Raw genomic sequence first — 22,564 nt, 5'->3', positions numbered from 1 at the left:
CAGACCTGTGCTTTGATGACTTTTGACTGTTTCATAGGGTTCTGTCAGGTATTTTGTAGCTTGTTTCAAGAACTGGGATTTACCTGGTCTTTTTCTCATATTTAGACTGACTATCTAGACTCAGAGAGGAAATACAGAGGTAGACTGCTTTTATCCAATCCTCAAAATATGCCCTGTCAGTATGACGGGCCACTATTGCTGTTGACCTTGTTCGCCTGGTTAAGGCGAATTGCCAAGTTTCTCCTCTATGAGGTCACTGTCCTTACTTGCCCCCTTTGCATACAATTGTGGAAAGATATCGCTGTGCACAACCCATGGTGTGCTTTTAAAGGAACAGTAAGCTGTGTCCATGCCCTTCATAGTACAGTAGCATCATAAGTATTCAGAATTCCTTCTCACGGGAAATTTATCTCTTTTCCATGATTATTTATCAATTTAGTCTGTTTATATATATCTCCTTTTGTACTCTTGGATGTCTGCTTTATACTCAGGGCTACAGCCTAGCACTACTTGATTGAATTTATTCCTTACATGATTCTAGTTTTAGCTTCACTGTTCCATGACTGTTTCTTTGTGTTTTCTTTTGTCTTTAAGAAGCATCTTTTACTATCCTTAAATACTTCTAATACATTTCTTTATCCAGTATTATAATTAATCATTTTGCTGCATAATTCATTTTTCCTTTCTCTTGAAGATGCTACTAGAAACTAACGTCTGGGTCCTAGATGTGTTGTTGCTATTGGAACTCTAAGCAAATACAGGAAGGCAGTGTCAGTAACCCAGATGCCAGGAGGGTGATCAAAACGGACCTAGCCTTCCTTTTTTGCCTTGGTTTCTTCGTCTGTGAAATGGGACTATGGAGAGTCCCTTCATCAAAGTTTTGCTGTTAGTATTCAGTTATTGACTTGAAGCACTGGCATGTGGAAATTAATAAGCAGTTGTTCTTGCAGTCTCCTGCATCCTGAGTAGCATCTTCTGGGTAAATCCATAGATTTTGTGCCTCCTCCTCCTTCTTTCTCCTTCACTTACTTCCATTAGTTTGCTTTGCTGTAAGTGTTCTTTTTGGGGAGCTATGAAGACTGGAATGGCTTCCCCTCCCCTACCACCCTACATCAGATAAGAAAACCAGAGAGCTTGTGTTTCACCCCAGTTTGTGTTTGTGCACACGTCTGTCTCTATAACCTGAGAAAAATGAACCCGCATTCTGGTTCATGCTCAGAAATCATTCTTTTGGGAACTGTATGGTCTTGGAGTTTCCTCTGCCTTGTATATCCTGACAAAGATTCCCACGTACTCCTTCAACAATATGGTAGGATCACAGATTTAAATGCCTAATGGTGACCAGGGCTCTCAAAAGGGCTACTACTTGAGTAAAAACAGAAATGATATTGCCAAATAATTGAAGAAAAACAAAAATGGTCATTTGTAGTGTTTTCGGGCATGGTAAATCACAGGAGGCATTTGACTTGCAAAGTTTTGAAGCAAGAACATTTCATAAAAGATTAAATCACATAGAGAGGTCCCCTCCGTTCTGGAGGAAATGTATGAACATCTGAGCGGCTGCCCTCCCCTTCCTTCCTGCTCTGGTGAAGTCCACTGCTGCGGCCACCCTGCCTTCTAGAGAGAACTACACTGTGGGAAAAGAGTGAAACTCATTCAGTCCTTGGCAGTCCTTTTAGGTTTAAGTGGTAAGACAATGGTGTATTAATAGTTGTGTCTTTATTTGGCAGAGATTTGCTTTAAAATGAAGCCTGCCATTTAAAACATTTCAAGCTACGTGAAGCAGAGATTTGTAGTATTCCCAAAGTTCGATAGAGTGAGAGACCAGAAGGTCTGTATCACTCATCAAATAGTAACTCGCTTCCCACGCTAATTTCATGGCTGTAAAACCCAGCACAGCATCTGGGGCTTGGGGTAAGGGAGGGAATATGGTTCTTGATGCTTTCTGGTAAAAGAGCCTATTCCTCACCAACTCCTACAGTGTTTAGCCCCAGTCTGCCCAAAGCCTTTGAACAATGGCTGTGGCAATTAACACATCCCACCGAAGACGCTCTGAAAACCTGTGACTGTCATGGCCACTGAGTTAAAGTTTCTAGTCAGTAAAAGAGCATAATCACATTTGATTTCCTCTCATTGTACTTGCAAATGTTTCAAGTATTTCTACTTTCATATGACTGAGGTAGAAACAGCTTGGTTTCTGAAGTATGTTTATGCCTCCCTTAGCTTATTATTTCTCTAGTAATAACAAGGCTTTAAATTTTAGAGACTTTTTCCTCCTTTTTATTCACACTACAAGAGAATAGAAAAATATGGAAGGAGGAAGAAAGAAAAATATATGGGTGATAACAGTTTTAGAAGTCCAGTATATCTTACTACTTAGCTCTTTGGCCTTGGAAGATGCTCAGGTCACATATGTGATTGAAGCCACTGTCTGCGCTAATGCAACCCAATGGCAGAAAAGCAAAGCAAAAGGACCGTGTTTAGGGAACCCACCTGGTTTATGAGCGAGCTCGGAAATGGAGTTGGTGTTTTACACAGTGCTGCTATTCCAGCCTGCTTTCATATTTTATATGGTATGCTTTTAGGGCTTTGATCATTTTTGTTTTGATGAGCTTTGTAAAGGTTTAAAAGGTTTTTTGAAAACATTAATAGGCCTTTGCTATTCCAGGAATTTTGTATAACATGGATCAAATGTACGCCGCTTTCGGGTTCTCAGACTCTTAAAGGTTATCAGAGTCATTTGTTTGTGTGTTCTTGTATTTGTCCCCAGGTTGTGTTTATTGTACCTTTGGCTCTCTAGATTGTTCTAGGCAGGAAAAAAAAATCTTTCAGAACTTACAATCAATACAGATAAATACACATCCATGCAGAGGACTGTACAAAAGTCAATTGAGTGCATTATTTTCAACTCAATGTATAGGACAAAGAATCCCACTTTCAGTAATTATTTTACCTTTCCCAGTTGGGAGTTATAAGGCTATTAAAACAATAGCTGATGGCATTTTAGATAGGATGCATTGGCATGCTAGGGAAATGTATTTGTGTTTTCATCTTGGAAATTTTTGTCTTAATTGACTAATTTGTTCCTATTAATATTTATGAGTCTTAATACAGACTGACTCTATTTAAGAAGCCAAAGATAGACCACTTTTCTAAGAGTCCATCCACAGGAGACAGCCCATCGGCCATTGTCTTCTGTGAAAGCATCCCAGTTTCCCAGTATCCCAAAATCTTAACCCATGTCATTCTCTACTTCTGAAAACCGACTCTGAGGGGGCAGTGGGCAGGTGATGGGAAACTTTGGTCTAAGCTTGTAGCATATGTATAGTATCAAATTGAAAAAAAAAAACAACTTGAAAGTACAACGACAAGAAAACCGTTAGATTATGACATATGTATTTAATAAAATTTCTCATTATTTAGAGAAATAGGTGAATTTTTATGGCTTATTACTATGTAAGAGGGAAGAAATATAAAATTTTTTTTAGAGTGACTATACCTCATTTAAAAATAGAGCAAACCTCATATATAGACTGAAGGATTACTATTCAGATCCTAAAGTAATAGTCATAGTTTGCTTTGTATAATTAAGATATTTTGTACTTCCTGATAAGCATGCATTATGTTATAATAGAAAAAGCTAAAAGTCAAAAAAATTAAGCATAAGCTTCTACTGTAATTCACAACCCAACATTCTAATATCTGTCATCAGCACTGAAGCATCCAGTGTTTCCGTGTATCTTATCTTCAAGAACTTTCTCTCATCTTGTCCCACCCCCCAGGTGCCCATCAGCCAGACTCAGGAACTCCTGATGTCTTCAGCTCCCATCTGTGTGATTTTGGTTTCAGTCTGCAACTCTATTCTGCTTCCTTTGTGTCCAAAAAGTCCAATTCCCCAGATAAAGGTGGCCAGAGCCCCACCCACTTCAGGAAGGCTTCTTTGAGCCACCAGGCCAAGCTGCTTGTTACCCTCCCTTTGTACTCCCCCAGCACCTGTCTCTTTAAGAGACTTGTGTGTATAAAATATAGTACAGCTAGATATAAACTATCCCATGTGCAATTAAATGAAATCTCTCACTTACAAAAATCTACAGCACTATGTGATATTGCTTCTGATTTAGCGTTATGTAAGGAAGAAGATGTGTGAATTACACCTTGCATGAAAATAGAGCAAATCCCATGCCTAGTTGAAAGGATCTCTATCCTTATCCTAAAAGAATAATTATATTTTGCACAACCTCTGACCTTGGGAAGCCCCACATGGATTTTTATCAGTGCCACTAATTGGTGACAAATGGAGAATGATCACCTGTAACTGTGAGTGCATTTCTATTCACTCATCACTTACTAAAGAACACATTGCAGAGTTTCCACAGAACATAACATTAAACGTGGCCCATTTACTTCAAAGTTAAGTGTGTTATCTGAAGACTTTTGGAAGATTCCACTTTTGTATTCAGAAGCCTATAAACAAAAATGTGTCCCTCTGCAAGAGTCAAATTACTAGGTTTTTTAAAAGGTTGAATCTGAGAAGAATCTTATCAGCTGATATTCAAAAAGAAATAGATGGATGGATCAAATAACAGTATGATCTGCTAAAAAGTGTATGCTTAGCCAGAGATAGCCCGTGAAGCCATAAAAGTGTAAAACGTCCAATTATATGCTGACTTGTATACCCCTTTGTCTCATTTTTCATGTGTTTGCATACCCTTGAGTGTAGTATTTGTGTCTTAAGCATGAGGTACTTGACATTTGCAATGAGTGCTTTTAAATGTCTCCAGAAACACCAAGTGAATAAATATTTATGAAAATGCCATGTGATCAGCTAGGCTCAGTCTCTAGCCTGGTGTCCTGTACCACCTTCCATGGAGCTTACTGGTGGAATTATAGAGAAGGATGCTTTTCATGGATGGAAGCATATATGTGTTCTCTTCTCCTTAAGCCACTCTTCAAAGGAAGATTAAGTCCCAGAATACTGCCTGCATCCTGTAGAACAGCCGTTACCCCCACCTAAGGGTCACAGGGACTGCTCAATACGAAACCTAAAACCTAATGCCAAGTTTAGAGTGTCCCTCACCTGTATAATGGGTGTTAAGTACATGCTTTGACAACTTGCTATATGAGGAGATGACATTGATTTCTTGTTGTAACACAGACTTTTCTTTTAACTCCTTATTGAAACATAATATATTCACAGAAAGAGAGCACAAACTTCAGTTAGGTCAATACCATTAAAAAAAAAAAAAAAAAAGTTCTCATGTTAACACTGTCCAGAACAGGAAACAGAACAGAGCTGTAATTTGCTGAAGACCCACCCACCCTGTTTCCTCCCAGCATCTCCCTGCTGTCCTGTCTTCTAAGAGACCAGTGATTTGTATCAATGAAAACCATCTGTCACTTGCCTTCCGTACCCACTCTTCCACTGAACATAGTGTGTGGGATTTAGGCTGCATGGGTGTGTACTTTTAAACTGTTTTAACATTCCAGTGTGGGAACATGTCCCATCCTGCTGGCAATGGGCTGCTATGAACAGCATGTCCTGGTCATCTTGGTTTATGGTTTTTGGTGAATGTATTTGTATATTTCTGTCGGGTCTTTATCTAACAGTCAGTTTCTGAAGAATTAAAAATATGCTTGTTCAGGTTTAGAGTCTGTGTAGGAACTTCCAGAAGTCTGTTAATCCATTAAGTTATAAGCAGTGTCACTTTTATGTGGGTCTTAAAACTGCCCCCCCCAAAAAAAAACAGAACAGTGAAAACTCATAAACTGGTCTTGTTTTTTATCAAGGGAAAAACAAGCAAAAAATGATGAAAAAGGGTAACTTCCAGTCTTGAGGACGATCCATTTTCTACGATCTAAAAGGAATACAAAGGTTTTACCTTGCAATCAATGTTTCTTATTCCCAGTGCAAATTGGGAAAGAAATTTGTCTAGGAAGGAAACAGGAACAAAGTCACAGGTTAATATCTGTCACCCAGTAAACTTAGGTTCTCCTTATCTGAATATGAAAAGTGGAACTGGAATTTCAGACATGAGAAGAGGAAAATTCTTCCCTTTCTTTTCATTCCCCTGTCAGGTTAAAAAGCTCCCTAGAGATTCCCCCATGTTGTTCCAGTAAATATTTAATGAATAATCCACATACAATGCCATGGGGACTCCAAGATAACACAGACAGAGGTTTTGATTTTAAGGAATTCATGTAGTATTCAGCAAAATAAACACATATATAACTGTGGTGCAAGCAACAAAGTGTATCTACGAGGAAAGCTTGGGGAAATGTACAGGGGTCCTCAGGCAGACCTAACTGATGGGGGGAGGAAGCAGGGAGCCCACAAAACAAACAACAGAAGAACAAGAATGCACGCCCTTTTCTCCAGTGGTTTTCTCAATTGTCTCATCTAGTTCATTGATTATAAAACTTCAAGGCACCAAGCATGAGAAAAATCACCCATAGCTAGTTAAGTTTCTCAACCATTCCATTGTGTGTCCCAATCTGAATGATTTTATTTTTAAGAATTATGTTACCCAGACCTAGGGTTATAACCCAAGCTTAGCATCATTTACCAGAATAGTCCTCTTTGAATTCTTCTGGCTTAAGTTTAGCACATCTCTGCTGATGTTCTAAAATATGCATGAAGTTAACATTTGCGCATTTGAAGTCAAATTAAAATGACAGAATATGAGATCATCATATGTTGTTATATATAGTGTGTTATTGTGTGTCATTATGTTACATGATTTTAAGGACTGGTCTATGCTCAGGAGGGTTATGAAGATATTTCCAAAATTTTGTAAGGTGTTAATTTTAACTTTCTTTGAGGCTATCTAAAATTTCTGAAGTCTTGCTTACATATTGTGCAAGTATCTAGTTTGTGGTATCTGTAACTCTATTCTCTACACTGATGATTTGACTCTACGGGTTGGTAATCATTCCTCCTGCTTTGTTGCCAGGAAGGGAGAAAATGCTAACTTGAATTGAGTGTCTCCACACTTGAGAATTCAGCCTCACTGGAAACAGTTCAGGCCCCAGTCTGTGGCCCAAGCTATCCTCATCCTTGGCAGAATCCAATGTCTTCAGCAGGGTGGAGCAGGGTGGAGAGTTCATTGTCTGCTGTGGGGAAGTTTCAGCCAAGGGGTGTATTTGGGTCTTGCCCTTGGCTTACTGTCCTGTTAGGAGTAGTTTTTCCGTCCAGTCTTGTCCCTCTGCCATGCCAGCCCCATATAACACACTGAGACGCTGTATTGGATATAATTCTGTTGGCCAGTTACTAATTTCTTATTGGCTAGATCTGTCTTAAATATTAACCCACTTATATTAATCTAAGTACTTCCACGTGGTCTTATCTTACTGGAGAGAGGGACTGGTGTTTCCTCTCCATCCTCCATTTTGAATCTCCTCCTTACTACTTCCGGAATAATCCTTGTCTCCTAGTCCCACCTATCTTGTTTCCTATTGGCCAGTAGTGCTTTATTCACTAACCAATACGAGAAACATATTTACAGAATGACATCTCCCATCATTGTCCCTCAGGCTGTCTCTCTGTGGCCCTTTTAGATATTCTAATATTTTTATTGTCCATGAATACATTTTCATTTTACCTTGACTAGCTAGACTAAGGATATAATTTGTTATGTCTCCCAAATTTGAGAGTACTATATACTGTTGAATTTAGATTCATTTTGTAAACATTTCCATTCATTTTCAAGTTTCATAAATATGGAATGTGATTTTTTTTTTCTGTCTTTCCTTAGGATGCTATTGTAGTTAGGGTTACTATTATTGTGATGTAACATCACAAACTTGTTGGAATGGAAAGGGTTTATTTGGAACTCAAACGGGACAGGAACCTTGAGGCCAGAAATGATGCATAAGGTCATGGAGTAGCATTGCTTACTGGGTTGCTCCTTATGGCTTGCCCACCCTGTTTTCCTGTAGAACTCAGGACTATCTGCCCAGGGTGGTACCACTTAATAATGGTCTGGGCTCTCTCACATCCTTCATCCTTATAGAGGCATTTTTTTTCAATTGAGGCTCGTTCCCCTCAGAACGTGTCAAGTTGTGTCAAGTTGACATAAAATCAGTCAGCACAGATGGTAAGGTAAAGATTATGTTGTTTTTAACTATTCTTGGAATCCTTATGCTTAAACAGTGATTTAGGTTAAAATTAGTTATTTGTAACTTAGAAATTGTAAAGTCCTTAACTTGTGATTATTAAGTGCATTGCCCAAAATAAGCATATGTTTGTTTACTAAATTACTAATATTTGGTTTTCATATGAAGTATTTGAGTACCCAAAACAAATAACCAAACAATGGTTGGGGAATGATTCCTTTGATGGAGCCATCTAAGTTTATTTAGGTAGTTTAAATACTGCTAGTGTGATAACCTCATGACTATGTTACCTTGGCCCAGTCTTCAGGCAACACACACCTAAGTGAATAATTGTGTTATAGATGTGCAGAATGCAGCTGACACTGCTGAATTCTTCAGTGCTCACATCGACATCCATATACCAGCAGTATCAATACCTTTAAACAGAAGTAGAGAATCCCAGATCATACCCCAGATCAGCAGAGCCAAAATGTGCACTATAATGATATCCCTGTGTTATATGCAAAACATTGACTTAAGTCTCCTCCCACCCCCACCCAATAAGATTCTGGTCAATTATAGCTCAGTGGAAACAGGCACCATTTTTCTCCCAACATTCCTTCACATACCGGAAAATATAAGTTGCCTTTTTGGTCACTCTTTTTGTGACCACAGTTTGGTCATGAATAAATGAAGTCCACCAAGAGTCTTTAATTTGTTAATGAAGAAAACCATCCAGTAATCAATCATGATTTATCAAGTAGTTCTACATGCCAAGAGCTAAGGGACAAAAATGGGAGCATGATAAAGTTCACAAAGCTAGCATTTCAGTGGAGAAAACAGACAGGAAATGGAAAGTCCTGTATCAAAAGTATAAGGGCAACAGAGCAAGAGTAAGAGAATGCTGATTCCCAGCAGGGATAAACACACTACACCCTCCAGGACGGACAGAGTATCCTCTCTGTCAAGGTATGAACAAAGGCTTGAACAGGGCGTGAGCCAGTGGCCATCTTAGAACAGTCACTGGGTAGAAAGAAGAGTAAGAAGTGTCAGGGGAGGAAGGACTAGAGAACAGAGGAGATCAGAGAGCATCCAGGAGCTAGATGAGTCACACGGTAGAGTTCAGCTTGTGCTATGAGTAGGAAGGGGAGCTTGGAGTGCTGGAGTTCACAGAGTACCATCATCCGATCCATGTTTTTTGTTGGATGTTCTAGCTATGGACGTGAGAATGATGGGAATATGGAAAGATGGAGACATGCAGACCCCTAAGGTCACTATCGCAGTTTCTAGACAAATCTATGGCTGGGGCAAAGCACATTGATACTGGCATTGGTGTGTAGCTCATGAACTTCAGTTTAGGGACTGAATTTTTACATTTTAATTACTGTAAGTATAATAAGGCCAGTTGCAATGCGTCGAACTGTATAATTCTTGAATTCACCTGACCTGTATTTGTGTAGTTTTGGGTTACTGTTGGGTAGTACTTAGTAATAATACATGAATTAAAAAGACCATTCCCAACCAAACCTAAAATACTTATATTGTGGACCAAAGTTATTCTGGCCTTTCCCTGCATCTTCTACATGACTGCCATTACAGCTAGTATCATAAGAACATTTCTGTCGCACAGGCCATCCACTATATTTTAGCAGATGTTCCATGGGCTGTGGGGAAAAAACAAACAAAAAACCCACTACTACAGTAGCAGAAAAACAACACACACTCTCATTTCCAGTGTCTTGTCCCAGTGTGCTGCTTTTCTTTGCATTCAAAGTGTGCAGTGAAGTAGAATTTTTGGAAATTGTTATAACAAATTCTATGTAAAATGTCTGAAGGATTTGCTGGGTCCCTTTGCTTCAGCTGTATTGTTCTCCTTTTAAAGAGTCATATGATATACTCACCCCTATTGCTGTGACATTTTTTTAAACTATATTTTCCCCACAGTAGAATCCTGGGTTTTCAGGAGCACAGAGATAACAGACTATCCCATAATTTCTCATTGGCTTTATCTTTTATTATAAGTGCACCAAACTCAGGTTAACAATGCTGAATGTCTGTCAATAAATGATCATTCAACAAATCACGCCATATTCATGCAATGCCTGCCACACAGCTACAAAAAAAAAAAACAAAAAAAACAAAAAAAAAAAAAAAAAAAAACATGCACGGAAGTGCAAAACCAGAGGAGAAAACTATGTTCTGGTATGAAAAGTCTTTTGAAGTGATAAACACAAGGTTGAGGCCAATGTGTATATCATCTGTGTAGGAGAGTAGGGGAGATCATATATATTTCCATATTAGTTTGTGTATGATAATTAGCATTTCAGCACAATTAGATTTTCTAAAACATGTTATGCAAATTACTTACAGCCTTGGAAACATACCGAGCGGCAGCCTGGAGCCTGGATTCAGAGTGGGTTTCAATCATGTCTTTTTTTTTTTTTTTTTTTTTTTTTTTGCATACTCACTTTACATGCCTGGCATATTTTAAAATGTTAAATAAATGCCAAAACTTTCCATTTTTTAACCCCAGCCATATCTAAGTTAGAGACTTTAATGGTGCAGATAATAGCCCTAGACTTGCCACTAATAAGTGTCCATCCATGAACATCAATGTGAATTTCAGTCATGGTCTCTGTTCCCAAGAAAGAGTACAGAGCACACTGTTCCAAGACGTGAACTTCATGGCTAGGATTTTTCAGAATGGAAGTCAGGGTGATGGAGGCCAAGGCTTAGATTTGCAAGACGGGAAGAAAGAGGTTTTAGTTATCTTTCATAGAGTGTAGATGTCCATAAAAATTATAATTATGAGGGTAGAGAAGGCAGGACAGTGGTATTTGTGGAATGTTGTGGTTGATTAACATATATCTCATCTCCTCTTACTCAAAGCACAGATTTAATAGGAACACAGTGAGATACTGCTCATAAGAAAATCTGGGCCAACTTTTAGGAAAAGAGAAAACAAACAAAAAAAATGGCATCCCCCCCCAGTACACACACACACACACACACACACACACACACACACACACACACACACACACACTCACATAGTTGGGCCCAAAGGAACTAACCGTTTTGACTGGTAACTCTCAAACTAAACATTTTATTTCTTGCAGGGCAGGGCCATGGCCAATTAATTCTCTTGGGTTTATTTGTCCTGTAAAACTGGTATTTTCTTTCCTTCTCTGTGTGTATGTATATTATTGTGTGTGTGATGGGTAATTAGAGATGAATACATGCCATGGTGTATATTTTGAGGTCAGAAGGCAACTTTGTGGTCCCTGTTCTTGCCTTCATCTTCACATGGGTTCTGAGGAACAAACTCAGGTCATGGAGCTTGCACAGCAAGTGCTCTGCTGGCTGGGGCATCTCACAGGCTCTGTAATAGATTTTCTGTAGTGTGTGTCTGAGCGCCTCTGTGTAAGATTTTTGTTTTGTTGTTTCTTTTGTTTGTTTTTATTCATTCTGCTTGGTGTTCTGTGAGCTTCCTGGATCTGTAGTTTGGTGTCTGTCATTAATTTTTGAGATAATTTGAATCATTATTAAAGTATTTATTCTCTTAACTTTTTTCTTGTGGTATTGCAAGTACCTCTGTGTTCTTAATCTTAATGTGTTTTAACTTTGAATTGTCTCAGCATACTTAGATATTCTGGGTTTGAACACAGTATCTTCTCTTTGCATTTCAGTTGGAAAGGTTGCTGTTGACCTGTGTTCAGGATCACTGAACACAGTGAGCCCTAGTGGTTGTGTACATTCTACTGCTGAGCTCACAAATGTCATTGTCATCCTTCCTTTTACAGTTTTCATATGTAGAGCTTTGTTTGATTTTTTTCCCTTAGCATGTCTATATCTCTGGTTTATGTTACCCAATACATTTTTGCATTTTGCATATTTCATTAGTGCTATCAATAGACTAATGTTCCATAGTTAACTTACATTACTAACTTAAGTATCCTGTCTGGCCATTCAAATATCTATTACATAGTCTACATTTTATTCCAGTGCTTAGTTTGTGCTTCAGACTGACGTTTCTCTTGTTTATCATGCCTTGTGATTCTTATTATTGGAAATGGAGTTAAATTGGCTGTCATGTCCTGGGGCATGAAGAAACGCCATGACCAAAACAACTCTTTATAAGCATTTAATTGGGAGCTTGCTTGCTTCACATTCTGATCCATAGGCAGAGAGAGAGAGAGAGAGAGAGAGAGAGAGAGAGAGAGAGAGAGAGAGAGAGAGAGAGAGATCCTGTCCTGACTTCCTCTGGTGATGAACAACAATGTGGATGTGGATATTGTCTCTAACTTGCTCTTTGGTCATGGTGTTTCATTGCAGCAATAGAAACTCTAGCTAAGACACACCTCCTCCAGAAAGGCCACACCTCCTAATCCTTCCCAAACAGTTCCATTAACTGAGGACCATGTATTTAAACATGTGAGCCTTTGGGAACATTCTCATGCAATCCAACTCATAGGCCTTTAGCCTAAAGTTTTCTGCTAATCTATCCAGAAGATGGGTGATACTTAATGTTTGCCATAGTACAAGAGGTCAAAAGTCTCCTTAAAAAGAGTTAGAATTTGGAGAGATGTCTCAGAGCTAAGAGCACTGGCTGTTCTTGCAGAGGACCTAGGTTCTGTCCCTAAAACTGAAACATGGCAGCTCACCACCCTCTGTAATTCTAGGGAAATCTAATGCTTTTTTCTGGCTTCTGGGGGCACCAGCCATACAAGTGATACATAGATGTCTGCGCAGGCAAATATTTACACACATTAAAAAAAAAAGTAAATAAACAAGTGAAAGGAAGAGGTAGAATCTTGCAGCTCTTTCCGGGTGGACTCTGCTATTTGTTTGTTGATGCTGGCAAGATGTGAGAGGGCTGGTAAGAGCACTGTTAGTAGATGGCCTGTGACCCTGCCTATGATTTTCACAACTGTTTTGTTGTTGTTAATGTCTTATAAACTTTTCTTAAACCTCCAGATCCTAGAGTCTGGAACCTTCCTTTTAAAAATAATTTTTATTGAGAATTTTATACACCCATATATTATGTTTTGATCAAATCCACCCCTACTCACCTCCAACTCCTCCTCCATCCCCCTACTATTTTTCTTTCCCAACCCTCCTCCCTGTTTCTCTCCACACTGAGTTCATTGAGTACTATCATTATGTGCAGGGGTAGGGCTGGCTACTGGAGGGGTATGAGTAGCCTCAATCAGTTGCCAATGGCTTCTTCTCCGCTAGGGGTGAGACTTTATGAGCCTCTTAGCTGCTGCTCCCCCTCTCAGTTAAAGGCAGTATGCTAAATCCCCTTCTCCTGGCTGGGTCTGACTCCACAGTCTCCTCCTGGGGAGTGGGCCTTTGTTTTGGAGAATTCCCTCAGTGTACTTCTCTCCTGAGCCATAACCATGAGAGCCTGCTAGGGTTGAAATAAACACGGAACAAGGCTGCTGCCCCCCACCAGGGTTCCTAGGAAAGCCGGTCCACATTGGGCCTCCAGCAGTTCAACAGGAGCGCCTGTCCTTATGCCAGGCACTACCCCCGTGCTGCTTCTGCTATAGGTCTGCTGACCTCAGCTATAAGTGCTGTCTACACTTGCACATTCCAGGCTGACAGTGTAGACTACTCCCTCTTCTGTTCTCTGATGCACCCCAGAGAAGTTATTTTCATTTTGCTCAGCCTTCCAAGCTCCTAGCCTTAGCACATCTCTCTGTAAGCCAGTTTTGAACTAGGAAAGTTGTACAGGAAGACAGCCTCACAGAGAGACCCCGAAGGAGCCTAGAAATGGTGTTCCCATGATTTCACGAATGGGAAAGCTTAGTTATTCCAGAGCCGTGGAGTCTGCCTATGTGAACTGTATTTCATCTGTCCAGCACCAGAGTGATAACCTTGAGGTAATGACGAGAACGAGGCAACCATTTCAAAGACTTAGCTGCGTTATGCCAAAATATTGAAACTCCTAGAAGTATGTCATTTTCACTAAGAAATTGAATGTCCTCCCTTGCTCATCAGAAATGAGAAAAGCGATGGGACTTGAAAGCCATGACGCTGTAGCATTTATTTGGGGTCTCAAGTGCACTTGCTGACCATGGACCCATGGAAAGTTCAAGGGCTCATTTAAATCAGGCACTTTCTTCATCCTAACCCTCAGTTTAGCCTTGCCCATTGCTTTGCACACCATAGGCCTTCATTAACTCCACGGATCGGATGAGACTGCCATGACTTTTTATTGCCCTGGATTGCCAGCATCCTCTCTGAGCTCTGAGTCCCCGTTCTTGCTTGTTATTCTTGTCTCTTGGCTTAAGATGTGTGCCTTGCAAAAGGCTCCTGTGAACAAACACTTGACTAAAAAGAATCACCCTGTTTTCAAAGGGGTCTGAATATGATTTTTCGTGAGGCCTATTACAGGGCCTCATCTACCTCATTATATCTACTTGGGGTTTATTGTGCACCTTGTAATGGAAGGTAAATTCATATTTTCCATCACCCGATTAGGATTTCTGAATTGGCTCAGATGCCAAAAGGAATATTTTTTTTTCTCTCTCACTGTTTTCCCCTTTCACTGGTAATAGAAACATAATAGAAAGCAGCTGAAAGAGAAGCCCCTTCCCTAAGACAAACAAAAACCAATTATGGTTAATCCTGAGGGAAGCCTTCAGGGGAGACAGCCAAGAAAATGCTGGAGGCTTCTGCCCTTATCTGTCCTTCCTGCCTGCCTTTGAGGATCACATGTTCACAGCCTGGTTTGGACTCTTTCGTGCCCACAGGAATTTCTATCAACACATGCGAATGTGTTGAAATGTATGCAATTTAATCAGAGAGGGCGCAGAGCTTGCCCAGCCAGCTCCTTGTGCTATACGCATTCTAGCTGCAGGTCAAAGCAGAGGGGAGCTCTTGGACATAAACCAAGCCATCATTAATGAGGCCCCTGTGCTGTACTGGCTTCCCATCTGCCTTCCTCTTTGCTATCCAACAGGAAATGTGCCTGGAGGGTGTAGGCCGGCAAGCAGGTGGGAGGGCTGAGGTACCGCATGGTGAGGCTCTGTTCTGCCCAAGTCTATGGCTGCTGTGGCCACCTTGTAGGGCTGGCCTTTCCGAGGTCTCACAGGGGCCGGCCTCTGGAGGCATGTGTCCTGGCTCCCTGTCCTTCAGGTTGGTTTTCTTGCTTTGGTTCTCACTAGTATCGCTCTATTGTTGTTCCTCTCGCTCCTGTTTCGCCTAATCATTGATATAATGAAGTGACGCCCTCACTTCTCTAGTTTCTGACCAGAGGGGGAATGGGGTGGTGGGGATATCCTCCTGGCAGTGGATAGACTGCCCTCCAAGTCCCAGAACCTTCCGGGGCACGTGGGTCAAGCCCTGGTAGCTTCCCCTTCTTCCTCAGCAGAGAAGTCCCTCCCCGATCAGGTCTCCAAGTGGTTTCTATTCTCCCGGGTGGCCTTCACCCTTCTGGCACATTTATGTTCCCGGGAGGGAACAGTTCCTCCATGTAAATGTCTCATTCTTATACAGTTGCTTTTTAAAAATTAATTTTGACTAAGCGTGCTGCGTACTACCAATGGGAATGGTCTCATTTAGTAAAAATGATAATTTATTGCTGAAAAATTCTTTCGACCAAATCTGACACCTGGCCTGGAAGGGCTGAGCAGCATGTTGAACCCTTTCAGTGAACTTCAATCAAACAAAATACAAATTCTTCCAACACAACAGCCAAGACATTTCTAGAAGAAAAGGGGTAATGTGGTGGCAGAGGCTGTGGTGGTAGTGATGGTGGTGATGGTCACATAGGGGTCCCCAACCAGGCCTTGGCTGCTGATGGTTTCTCGGGCTGCCTCAAGTCTGTCTATATCGGCAATCACTTCCAGGCACTGGCCCTTACTCAGACCTTCTGCGTAAATGTAATATTCCCTTCAAAGTCAGTCCTGTTCCCTGAAGCGAACACTTTCCCTGCTTCCCCTGCATGTGTCCCGCACGGGCTCTATTTAAATACAGGGACAGCCCCTCCTCCTCAAAGCACACGTCCATGGTGCTACCTCAAACCAACATGTCTGAGGTCAGAAGGTTTTGAGAGGGTTGCTTTTCAACAGATGAAACAGCCTCCTGGCCTGGAGCTGGCACTAGGATTATCTCACTGAGAGTACCTTGTGTACATTCTGTGCTTCTAGAAGTCACATATCAAAGGCAGAGTTTTGATGGAAGCCTGATGCATCACCTTGTTTTAGTAATGCCTCCTTTTCAAGGCTCCATGGACCAAAAAAAAAAAAAAAAAATCATTGAACAAGATAAACTAAGCTAAGTACCACTTGTTAGCATTTTGTTATAATATAGTAGAAGCAACTAAAATATATATACTCTTCCAATAGTCACACTGAGCTCATCAAGAACAAAAGGAAAAAGTGTTTATCAGCTTTCCTTGACTTCCAGCTTAGCCAGCTTTCTCCAGACAAACTGGAAAGAAGCATCAGCTTTTCATGGGGAGGGGGCAGCCCAGAAAACAAACCCCACCTCTGTCTGCTCTAGACCTCTTCTTCCAGAACAGGAAGAAGGGGTGTTTCTAGCATCACTTTCTAGAACAACCAGAAGCTTTTACAGTGAGATCCATAACCAGGAAGCCTCGTGAATGTATGATGCCACCTGTGTATTGAAGGGACAGGATCGCTGGAGCTGAAGTTCATAACTGGGAGGTGCACAGCCAGCTTTAGCTGTGTGTTTCCAGGGACCTGATGTACAATAGCACTGTTTTCCTGACGGGCCAATGGTCTGGGTTAAGTACAGGAGTTCTGCAGTCTCACAGCCCCTCACCCATCAGCAGGTCCACTATAAAGAACACAGGAGCTGTCAGGGCACACCATTTTGAATTGGACCACATTGACACCCTTTGGTCTTGTGGTGTGCTTGTTCTAAGTGGTATGCTGCCCGCCCATACACCATCCCTTTCAGTGGGTGAGGTCTGCTGGATGCCAGTCACGTGAAGAAAAATGATGAAATCGGTAAGTTCAAGGAGACACAGTCATTCTAAATAGAGCTGTGTCTCATCTCTGCTGGCTTTTAAAGTTTAGGATTTATTCCCCCCTTTAACTCTGTTACAACGTTAAAAGCACCAACCCACCTGAAATTTGCCACTGATAAAAGGCAAATATAATGTTTATTTGTGTATATTCACATTGAAGTTTAAAGAATTTCTTAAAACCAGTAGTGACCTTCACCTCCCTCCATGGTTACATGTTTTAAATGAGAAGTAGAGATGAACTCACCAACGTATTTTCACTGTAATTAACTCTCATTTGCAAAGGCAGGAAGGTGTTGATATGAAGTGTTATACTCTATGTCAGTGTTTGGTAACTGCCATAACAAACCTCCACTCACTGGGTAGATAGAGATAATCAAATCAATGAGCTCATACTATGGTCCAGACCTCCAGTGTGAGCCTCTGGGTTAAAATGGAGGCTCGGCAGGTTCATGCTGCCTTTTGAGGCTCAAGATGGGTTCTTTTTCTTCTTCTTCTTCTTCTTGTCTGTTCCCCTGGAGAGGCTTCTGCATTCCTGGGTCTTGGCCTTTTCCATATTTAAGGTCCCTGAGTTGTGACTTCTCCTCTTCTGCTGTCTGGTGCTGACATTCAGGCTTCTGCTCTTATATTTTATAACACAACCACCCAGGAACACCAGGCTAGTCTACACATTTTGATCCCTAAACACACCCACATCATTCTATTGCTAGGTAACCTAGTATGCATAGGTTCTGGGGATAAAGATGTGTACATCTTTGGGGAATGTAGGTAAGGAGCTCCAGCCTACCAAAGCCTCAAAGAAATCAAATCAAATCAAATCATGCTATCTGAAAGTGTCACAAACAGCATTGTAACCATGTCTCTTCCACACCACCTTTGACTAGACATACTTACAAAGGCCATTGCCAGATGTGTGAGATAAAGGTTAGCGATTCCATTTTGTAGACTCCTCTGTAGATTCGGTTACATCCCATCTATTAGCAGGATGTATTTCATATGAAGATGTCTAGGTCCTGGAGCTAGTTTGACTGACATAGACTCTTGAAGGCTGCACAGTTTGTTCAGAAAAAGATAAGCATACCAGCAGCTTCCCTTGGGTCCTAGGAGCTTGATTGCAGGAAGCTACATGTAAAGATAACAACAAACAAACAAACAAACCAAGCACTGCAGAGAAAGAGTCTTAACTACACAAGAGCACAGGGAATGGGAATGGTCATTCCCACCCCTAATCAATACTTTATCCACAGCCCAGGGCAGGTCACTGTAACCTCTGACTGTTTACCTTACTTACTTTCTTCCCTGTCCTGATGTTTGTTAGGCTTCGACCAGCTGCCTTTCCCCTTCTCATTAAGCCTACAAACATCGAATCATTCCTGTTTGGTTCTTTTCTTTTTTCATTTTTTAAAAAGACAATTTATATTTAAATGTTGGCAAACTGAATGATCCAAATTTTGCCCTTTGAATGCCTGTGCATTCAAGTTCTTTAGGCAGCTTCTCTCTCTTTCTTTTAAAATTCTATTTTGAGTTTCGTAAAAATTGGTGTTTCTTATTATCCTCAACCCATAATTTTCTTTACTGAATTTTTTGTTTAATTTTCTTTTGCTTTAACATTTTATTTTTCAGACACCTCTCATTGAACCTCACGTTCCTCTCCGTCCTGCTAACACCATTACCAAGGTAATGGGATGTAGGTGGGTTGATGAGCCATCCAAGCTCGCTTCTTAAGTACCACTGGAGGTGGTAACTGTGTCAGAGCATCATGTCAAGGCCCCTCACGTCCACTTCCTAGAGTCAATAAATATGCAGCATGTCTCAGTTCTCGACATAAAACAGTGACATGTCACACGAGTGAACAATGTAAATATGTATGAGTGAGTTATGTTTTTCTATGCAGACTCTGATTAGAAAGTGGTGTAAGAATTCACTGAGTCTATTTCCCTTTCATAAACTCTCCTTTCCTCTCTCCTCCTCCCATCTGATTAAAATCCAGGTCCCTTCAGAGAAGATCCTCAGAGCTGGAAAAATTTTACGAATTGCCATTCTCTCTCGAGCACCCCACATGATAAGAGACAGAAAATATCACCTAAAGACATACAGGTATGTTTGCTTGTTCTAAAGCTTGGCCCCTCCAGTGAGCGTTTTAGGGAAATGGGACAAATAGCCTCTGTTATAGGACCGCCAGGTTCCAGCCTAAACTTGACTTAGCCTCAGTGTCACAGGCTAATGTGTGCAGGCATGAACAAAGAGGAGAAACCCTTGTGTTTGTTTGCAGGCACCTTTCAGTAGACCTGCTACGTTCAGCTAGCATCCACACAGTTCTTACAGATGCCCCAATGATGAAACCAGGCCACTTCCCACATGTGATCCCAGTTTATCTCCACCACATCCCTGCTAGAAAGGCATGTCCAGGGGTGTATTCCTTTCTCAGATGACAAAACTGACCCAGGGCAAAAAGGTCAAATGGTTCCCTTCACTAAGCCATATGTCTAGTGAGCACACAAGCAAGATTTAAACCAATTCATGGTTTAAATTCAGTGATTTCTTTTCAAGTCATAGTGTTACAAGCTCTGAGGATATAGATGTGGACAAAATATAGGGAGTCTTTTATGGCATTTGTTTTCTGGTAAAGTTTTATGTTAGTGAAATACTTAACCCAGAGTGGTAGGTGTAAACTTGCTGAAGCCAGAGGAGGACATTAGGTGACCTGCTCTATCACTGTCCATCTTACTCCTGTGAGGCAAGGTCTCTCACTAAACCTGGAGCTAGGCTGGCAACCAGCAAGCCCCCAGGACCCCCTCTCTTTTCCTCTTACAGCACTAGAGTGACAGGCATGTGCCTGGGAATGCAAACTAAGGCCCTCATGCTTGTGTGGTAGGTATCCTTCCCCACCAAGCCAGATGCCCACAGCATATTTTCATTAGCTATTTTCAGAGTCTGTAAGTCGATGACATCTGTAAGTCTTGTTCTGCAACCCTGGAAATTAATTTGTCTGGAATCTGTGGCTCATGCACACCCTTATGGTTCTAAGGGAAGTCAAGATTTAAAACAAGGCCAACTAAAACTAAAACACATGTGCTACATATCCCCAGAGTTCAGCCCCTTTAGCCCTTTGGCTCTTTAGATTTAAATGGACCTTAAACTCTCACAAGGCTGGAAAGACCTTTTTCTTTGAATGTTTTAATCTTTTTTTCCCCCCTTAAGATGTGAGTATGCTCTCCCAACTATTGACTCCTGTTGGGGAAATTCCATTAAATATGTCATGTTTGGTGACAAATACTGGAAACTGGAGGTCAGAGACTGGTCCCTTCCTTGTGCCATCCTGCTGAGACTTAAACCCCTGACATGGAGGTGTTATGTCTGTTCCACGCCCTATGACACAAATTAATGATCTGTTGATGATGACCGGAGGACTCCACTGGAAGCCATGGACATGACTTCTTCTGCAGCCATTTGAGTTCTTGCCCCAGATCTGTTCTGGCAAACTCCATCCTGTTCTTTACCCCATTTTATGACTGTTTTAGTATAAGAGTTGAGGCCCCTCTAGCTTCAGAATCATCCCAACGACTACTATGCTAGAGTGGCTGATAGTTCTGAAGTGTGGGTGTCATTTAGTGGAAAGGATACCTAGGGACTCTGCTATGTGCCCCTGTTGTGTATTCTGGCTCCAAAGTCCTATGCCTTTCCTAGAAACTCAATGTTCTGAGTCATCTCTGTTGTGTGTGCTTTTTTATTTTTATTTTTCTTTATGAGCAACCATTGAATTAAAAGCCAAATAAACTTGATTTCTATACTTTTATAAGATATTTTTCCACTAATAAACTACAAAATTATAAGATAAATAATTGTTTGTTTTGCATGCTTAGCTCAGAGCTATTTGGTTAGTTCAGACTGAAGATGTAGGTGTCTCTTCATCCTCTGAAGCTGTGATGGATGGTATGGCTGGCCTCCACAGCCCTCCTGGATCAGGGTCACCAAAAACTCAGATAGATTTCAGAGATTCTAGAATGTTGGACCTGGAGAAAGCCCCAAGGCCATCACTTGTCCTTCCTTTATCTTACAGAGAAGGAAACAGAACCAGAGAGATGGCCAAAGTTACATAACTAATGAGTAGCAAATCTGTTGTTCTATCCCATAACGTCTCCCATTTCAAGATTTTTCCCAAAGTGGTCCAGGACAAGAAGTCTACTTCAGTTTATGCTAGAGTTCTTCAGGTTTGGCCTAGTCTCTGCTCATCCCGAGGCTCTTCCATTCATAGCATGCAAAGGGAGGCAACCAATGAGTCAGGCCCAGCTGCACAGACATTCTCTCTGGGCCTCCCTGCCCTAGTCCACTGTCCCTTGAGATCTGTCCCCAGGACTTCAAGACCCCACTTTCCCTTTTGTGCGTGCGCACACACACACACACACACACAAGGAACACCTGCTCTATTTTCTCACCTCTCTCAGAGTTTCCTAATATGTGAGTGTGTAATTGTATATTTCCTAACTAATACATAGTTTGTCTTCCTAGACCAACTCACTACAGGGGACAGCTATGGAACTAACAAGTGAATATACAGAGAGCATCTGGTGTTGCTAGATGACAGATTCTGTAAACATGTTAATGTGCATTACATAAAACCTTTTTGGAGAGATTTACATTGCTAATTGCTTATTTCTCCCAACACCCCTCACACTGAGGTGTTCCAGAACCAGCTCACAGTGACAGACTTAGAAGGAAGGATAATGCTTCCTCTACCAGCTCTTTGAGCAGCTTGCTGCTCTGTGTTCTAGTGTTTTATTTACAGGACCCTGCTTAGATGGTACAAGAGCCTAAGGCTATAATCCCTATAAAGCTTTCTTTGCCTTGATTCTTCTTATGGTGCCACACTCTTTGGAAAGTTCTCTCCTTGAAGGCTCTCTCCCACCCTCTGTGCCAAGGGGTGATTTCCATCCTCTGTGTCTCATCTCCTTTAGACAATGCTGTGTTGGGACTGAGCTGGTAGACTGGATGATACAGCAAACGTCCTGTGTTCATTCCCGGACTCAAGCTGTTGGCATGTGGCAAGTCTTGCTGGAAGACGGTGTCCTCAATCACGGTAAGATGAGCCACAGGCTCTGGAACAATTCTCAAGACATGTGAAATATATGTCCCTTGGTAAGCTGTTGCTGAATTCCCAAATGGGCAAGGAAGAATTATGATCTCCTTAAGGAACCACCAAGCTAGCATCTTCATTTAGTAATACAAATGCAGTGAGCGGATGCTATTGATTGCTATGTTCCACCATTGTACCTTCCTAAGTTCCGAGAATGAAGGAAAGGAAAATGAAATTGCAACCAGAGTGCATCAGCTCCAATTATGTTTATTAGTTTGCATTCATGGTTCATTGATAGTGTGATTATACTCCAAGCATTGCATGGCAGTCCTCGTGCAGGGGCAGAATGAAAGAGCAATGAAATGTGTGGCCGGGCTGAGGAAGTGAACGTAAGTAAT

At 41.2% G+C, this 22,564-nt stretch overlaps 1 protein-coding gene across 8 annotated transcripts in view; it reads left to right on the top strand.

Moving 5' to 3' along the window:
- Nucleotides 1–22,564, top strand: part of Rapgef4 (Rap guanine nucleotide exchange factor 4) — a 279,513-nt gene that overhangs the window by 175,702 nt on the left and 81,247 nt on the right. For 5 of the 8 annotated variants that reach the window (XM_051184478.1, XM_051184482.1, XM_051184481.1 and 2 more), the window contains 3 exons: nucleotides 18,716–18,769; nucleotides 19,083–19,189; nucleotides 22,048–22,169. In XM_051184478.1, the coding sequence (XP_051040435.1) occupies nucleotides 18,716–18,769; nucleotides 19,083–19,189; nucleotides 22,048–22,169 (283 nt within the window). The remainder of the gene's footprint in view (nucleotides 1–18,715; nucleotides 18,770–19,082; nucleotides 19,190–22,047; nucleotides 22,170–22,564) is intronic. The other 3 variants (XM_051184480.1, XM_051184484.1, XM_051184485.1) reach the window with 1 other exon arrangement.

The sequence above is a fragment of the Phodopus roborovskii genome, unplaced genomic scaffold (assembly GCF_943737965.1).
Source record: "Phodopus roborovskii unplaced genomic scaffold, PHOROB, whole genome shotgun sequence".
Taxonomy (NCBI): domain Eukaryota; kingdom Metazoa; phylum Chordata; class Mammalia; order Rodentia; family Cricetidae; genus Phodopus; species Phodopus roborovskii.
The sequence above is the reverse complement of the archived record's forward strand: the minus strand, read 5'-3'. Positions and strand labels throughout refer to the sequence as shown.